This window comes from Caenorhabditis briggsae (genome assembly GCF_000004555.2).
Source record: "Caenorhabditis briggsae complete genome, chrII, whole genome shotgun sequence".
Taxonomy (NCBI): Eukaryota; Metazoa; Nematoda; class Chromadorea; order Rhabditida; family Rhabditidae; genus Caenorhabditis; species Caenorhabditis briggsae.
Window position 1 is genome coordinate 14,636,794 of NC_013486.2, and position 5,877 is coordinate 14,642,670.

At 38.4% G+C, this 5,877-nt stretch overlaps 3 protein-coding genes across 3 annotated transcripts in view; all 3 read left to right on the forward strand.

Moving 5' to 3' along the window:
- Positions 1–3,437, forward strand: part of CBG24319 — a gene marked incomplete at both ends in the record, with an annotated part of 4,186 nt that extends 749 nt beyond the window's left edge. The window contains 4 exons of the mRNA XM_045243060.1: positions 1,427–1,501; positions 1,550–1,645; positions 1,940–2,048; positions 3,351–3,437. Of these exons, the coding sequence (XP_045091304.1) occupies positions 1,427–1,501; positions 1,550–1,645; positions 1,940–2,048; positions 3,351–3,437 (367 nt within the window). The remainder of the gene's footprint in view (positions 1–1,426; positions 1,502–1,549; positions 1,646–1,939; positions 2,049–3,350) is intronic.
- CBG24318 overlaps positions 1–5,877 on the forward strand; it is a gene marked incomplete at both ends in the record, with an annotated part of 19,772 nt that overhangs the window by 10,143 nt on the left and 3,752 nt on the right. The window lies entirely within an intron of this gene.
- Positions 3,552–5,877, forward strand: part of CBG24320 — a gene marked incomplete at both ends in the record, with an annotated part of 2,783 nt that continues 457 nt past the window's right edge. Inside the window, 8 exons of the mRNA XM_002648164.1 lie at positions 3,552–3,742; positions 3,792–3,919; positions 3,966–4,172; positions 4,226–4,450; positions 4,494–4,957; positions 5,001–5,409; positions 5,455–5,813; positions 5,862–5,877. The exon at positions 5,862–5,877 is cut by the window's right edge and continues 310 nt beyond it. Coding sequence (XP_002648210.1) covers positions 3,552–3,742; positions 3,792–3,919; positions 3,966–4,172; positions 4,226–4,450; positions 4,494–4,957; positions 5,001–5,409; positions 5,455–5,813; positions 5,862–5,877 — 1,999 coding nt within the window. The remainder of the gene's footprint in view (positions 3,743–3,791; positions 3,920–3,965; positions 4,173–4,225; positions 4,451–4,493; positions 4,958–5,000; positions 5,410–5,454; positions 5,814–5,861) is intronic.

The following is a 5,877-nucleotide window of genomic DNA, read 5'->3' on the forward strand; positions in this document are numbered from 1 at the left end:
CTGTTTTTTCTTAAATTCGAACGGGCCGAACCGGCCGAACGGGCCGAACCGGCCGGGCTGGCTGGGGCTTCCGGCCGGGCTGGCTGGGGCTTCCGGCCGGGCCGGGCCGGCCGGTTGCAACCCTGCAATAAAGAGAGTGAAAATCAATGACCGAGTTCATGGGGCAGGTGGACCCTATAATGACAGATCGGAAAAGATAGGGGTCCTTGGGAATGGGGAAATATTCCCCCTGGAAAAAGTCATGATGGACCATAGACCTTGTTAAGGTACTCATCTGACGTACAGGAGGACTCAGTTGGATAGCACTCTCAATTATAGAGCCCACCTGTCGGATGTCCCGATGTCCGATCCTAGATTCCTACACAGGTGGATCGCGCAGAACACTATATGGGCGCATTGTGGCCCATACTGTGAATGCGCGCATATAGCGTTCGTTATGCCCTCTATATGGGCTGGTGGTAGCTGGTGGGCGGTGGTGGGCGTCGAGTAAGCAGGGAAAGCATATGCCCAGTCCGTGCTCGCATATAGGTTCCATATTCCCTCAACATTCTAATCGAGTGCAAACCAAACTGTAAACTTCGATCCCATATATCTCATTTCCTGTAAAAGATATCAGAAAATGATCAACTGACAAAATGTTTATTATAATATCAAAAACATTCTGTAAGTTAACAACTTTTTGATATCTTTCACAGGAACCCAGATAAATTAGCTCAAAGTTGAAAGTTAAAGGGGAAGGGGTGGATCATTCTATAATGTGTCTTCACGGAAACCTGATGGCATTTACAGAACATGTAAATGCTTTTTGCAGAAATAATAGCTTGAAACACTTCTCTTGATATTCTCAGGATAAAATTTTTGGTTCCCTAAGAATTGTATTTATGACTGTTGACTATCGAAAAATAGTGATCGGGGAAAAGTAGTTAACCAAGACAGATGATCGGAAAACATATACAGCTGCTGGATTTTAGGCTTGGAATTCCATTAAACTTGATGGGAATTTTGTCTTCGAAAAGTTCAACATTTTCTGCAGGCTGTGTTGCGACGTTTACTCCAAAAAAACCTGTCAAAATCCGAATTTTATGTTACCATAAAATGCCCTTATGCTCTGTCTGCTTATTTTAAATCACAATATTCTATATTTCCACAAGAATCGGATTTTTTTTGCCCATTTAGTTTGGTAATTCCGCTGAAATAGTACACAACGACGCTCCGATATACCGCATCCCGCGTTGTTTACCGTAAATCTACACTCAGATTTTCGATGAATTTGCAGATATTTTTGCCTATTTTTGTTCGATTTTCTTTGATTTTTTACGATTTCACAGGTTTTTTTTACAAATTTTTCACTTGCGAACTCATTTTCATCGCTTCTAGCCGTTTTCCTCGAGTTTCAACACATAAATTCCTGAAGAAATTATTTTAGGCCCACCGATGGATTCCAACGCCTCGCATGTCTACCTAAAGCTAAAAACCAGAAGTTTTCTGTGGATAGCTACAGGTAAGAAACATGCGTGACATTCAGTTTCTCACTGACTTCATTTTTCAGGAGCGGAGCTCAGAATTCGGTGACAACTAACCCCTTCACCGTCTCCACTGGCCACACGACAAGTGAAAGAAACAGCACCGACAGAAAAACGAAAAGGTTAGCGAATTTTGTGTTTGAAACGCTCGAAAATAATTCGATAAAAGAACACCTGCGAAATTGTTTTGACTGAACTTGCAAAGAGCATTCTACTCTTGTTTCTATGACTCCAGTTCTTCGGAGCTTTCGAAACATGATGAAAAACGTGCCAACACAAAATTCAGCTCTCTCAATAAATCATGTATACGAATTTGCAAAAGCAGCTTCGTTTTCTAAGTACTAGGCTTTGACAAAAATTTTCGCTGTGAATAAGTAAAACTATCGAAAATTTTCAAAATATATTCAGTTTTTCAGAAAAAAAAAACAACCAAGAGCAACTTCTCGATTGGACTTTCGTCTAATGGATATAAAGAGGGAGAAATGCGACGAAAATATCGAGTCCAAGGAGCCAGGAGACAAAAATGTTAATTTTTTATTTTTATGTTCTTTTTACTTCATTTTTTGTCATTTTTATTAATTTTCAATAAATTTGTACTGGTAAACACTATTTTCAGTTTACGGAGAATATTAGGCAAAAAATTCGGGGGGTACAATGATTCGGGGGTACAAGGGGGTACAACTGATTTAGGGGTACAAAATTGATGATTCGGGGGTAAAAAATTCGTGGGTACAAAAATTCGGGGGTACAACGATTCGGGGGTACAAACTACCAATGATTCTGGGGTACAACTCATTTCATTTAGGGGTACAACGCTTGTGATTCGGGGGTACAATTTTTTTTGAGGGAGTTTCTGAATTCCTGAATTTCAGAACTTTGGAATTTCAGTATATCGGAACCTGAGAATTTCGGAACTTCACAGTCTGAGAATTTCAGATTTTCAGCACTTCAAAATCTCAGAAACTCGGACAGAATTTCGGTCCATTCTCCAGGGGTACATCGAAATAGGGTACATCATGCTCAAGGGGTACATTGACTGAGTGGGTACGCAGTCTGAAGGGGTACATCTAGGTAGTTGCACAAAAACAAAAAGTTCGGATCTGGTCGAGATTGAACTCGCGACTTCAGTTTTTCGTGCACCCACGCGCACCACTACACCAATTCACCCAGTTTCCCTTCTCAACCGCAACCCGTACATATTCGGTGGTTTCTAAAGCAGGAAGAAAGTGAAAGAGGTTGAGAAAAAACAACTTCCGGAAGATTTCCCACGACTATATCTGAAAGTGGACACAACGTAATTTAAAATTCAATTCGGCACTGAAATTTTTCTGTTAGATTTCATTTAGTTTTTTTTTCACTTCTGTAGTTTACAAAACTTTGTAGAGATGAAGGAAAAACCAATGAAAAGGCATGAATTCCGAATTCTGACAGCAAAACTATGAAAAAAAAACCTATTATTTGTCTTCCGAAATCAGAAATAAATCGGAAATTAAGGGATTTTTGTCTGAAAAAAATTATTTTTAGGCCAGGATTTTGATTTCAGCTGATTCCATCGTCGTTTCCAATCGCTCACTTCTGTACTTTATCTGTCAGTGTTTAAAACAATTTTTTATATAAGAAATTTGCTTTTTTTTCTCGAAAATGTGTCTTTTACTGTGAGTTCTGTGTTTGAATCCCAAAAAATTGCTCGAAATTCTCATGGAAGAGTTTCCGGAATTTTCTAGGCCAGGGGCCGTTGTCGATTTACGAAGGCAATTTTTTCTATTTTTCCTCCTATTTTCTCGATTTTCAACGATTTTCGACTGTTTTTCGTATTTTTTTTTGCAGAAATTTGTGGAAGATTATGAATTTTTGGCTATCACAGTAGTTCTGGTCACCATTTTCAGTCCTAGACTCATTTTTCGTATGACGTAATCGATGACGTCATATGACGTAATCGATGACGTATTTTTGAACTACCAATTGTCCTATTTTTTCGTTTTTCATCTTTTTTTCAGAACGTTTTTGTGATTTTACAAAAATCTCAAAATGGACGAGAGTGATTCTGAAATTAAAATGTCGAGTGACGGCCAAAATGAACCAGAAAAAACGAAAATATCTGCCAAAGGAGAACCAATAAAAGAATTTTCGCTTGATTTGGATGAGGATGGCATATGGAGAACAGGTCCCTATTCGAACAAATTTTCAGTTAAAACGATGAAAGATATCATTGAAAACTGGTCAGTTGAAAAAGAAAATTTAATTTTAAAACCAAGTTATCTGTTTCAGTGTGACATCGTCAAATCTCACCGATTTTCGTTTGCCAGTGTTTTCGGAACCGTCAGTGAAATTCGCAAAATTTCGAAACGAAGATCATAAACTTTGTGATGGACTGTCTTGGTGGAAGACAACGAATGGTAGGATCAGCTGATTTTCAATTCATTTTTATTATTTTCTTTTAAGGTAGAAAAATCCGTCCGAGACCCAGAAAGATCGAATACGATGGATGCTCTTACAGATATTACAATTGCATCAATCCTAATGATGATGCTTTCAAAAAATTTGAGATTTATCCGGAGAAGGAAGAGTTCTTTTTGGTAGTATACGTGTCTCAAAATGGTCGAATGGACTACGATGTTCTGAAATCATCAAAACCTAACAGACTAACTGGTAAGAACAACTTTGCTCTAATAAAAGCGTTTATATAAAATTCAAATATTCAGAAGCAGAGTGTCAATTGATTCATCGGTCCCTGAAAGGAAGAACTGTGAAAGGAGCTTTCGAAGATCTAAAATCAGGAGCCCTTAATTTCAGTACCCGCCAAATCAGAAACCAGATGAAGTATCAGCCGGATTGTGTGAAGTCGAAGAGGGGCCGCGTGAGCGTGACAACACCAGAATCACTCGCATCTTTTGGAACAGAAAATGGCTTCCGTCTATTTTCTAGTGGTAAACAGGAACGTTTTTTTGAAAATATAATTTTTCATTTTAGATAACCAGTTTGGAGCGATTTATCTCGATTCGGACACACTGAATCTTTATATGAATAGTCTACCGACAAAACAAACTGTACTGGAATATAGAAAGCTTTTAACTGGATGCGAAGATTGGACTTCAGAAGAAGTCAATGATTTTTTATCTTGTTACAGTCCGACAGCAAATAGTGGGATTATTAAGCATATGGCTGGACAGTTACAGATTGATAGCACTTTTGATTTGTCAGATTGTGTTGTGACAACAATCTCTGGAGATATAGGAGACTTCACATCGCGCTGCAGCGGAAAAATTCGCCATGTTCTTTTAGGATTCATGATTTCCTCGTCGAAAAATGCACTAAATCACAAGAGTTTTGCTCGCGAAATTGACGATTTCTTCCTGCAAGTTGATCCTATGCGAAAAAAATCAATTCCATCACTGATGACAGACGGCGAAGAATCTTTTAAATATTACAGCAAGGTATAGAAAACTTTAAATTTGTGTAGTCTCATGTTTCTTTCAGATGAAATATTTGGAAGACACTCAAGTTCTCAGGTGTCTAGTACATCGTCGAAACAACTTGACATTCATTCAAAGTAAAAAGAATATAAGCCAGTCAGATTTGAACAAAATTTTCGGAAGACAGATTGGAGATGAAGTTGAAAATGGAATTTTCAATGTAATGAGTTCAGAAGCGATGGAAGCGGAGATTGTCAAGTGTAATTTTGCGCCGGCTCTAAAGAAGTGGTTGCTCGATAGAAAAGAAGATCTCTTTTCAACCCATTCTCTCCGATCTCGTCTGATGGCTGGGCTGCTTCTAAACTATGCATCTACGAATCGAATTGAGAACCTTAATTCACGAATCAAAATTGCGATTCCACGAAAACTAAATGGACGCACTTGCTTGGATAAGCTGTTGGAATTTATCGAGGGTAGGGTTGACTGTAAAAACATCTAAAGTTGGATATGTTTTACAGATGAGAAAAAGGAATTTTGCAAGTCGATTTTGACTGGAAAGAGCGAGCTGATCCGATACGCGAATTTCAAAAAAACCGGAATTTTGTCAGCACAAAGTCAAGTTAAAGCTTTGCAAAAACATGGATTTCGTACTTTTTCGTTATCTCATGTGTTTGAAATGCCGAAAACCGTATGGAGAAGTGTGCCGAAACAGATGAAAATTGGAGAAGTCTTCAATAAGAACGTAATCTACCATAAATCCGGTCAGTATCTTGTGGAGAAAGATGACAAATCGTTTTTTGTTGTGAAAACGACCGAAACAAATATCGAATGCAAGGATCCCAAGTGTGCTTCAAAACCTGCTATCACTTGCTCACATGTGTATGTTTGAATTGCGTTTCATACTGGAGTATGTTTTTTTTTTTAGCTTCGCTGTACTCAGT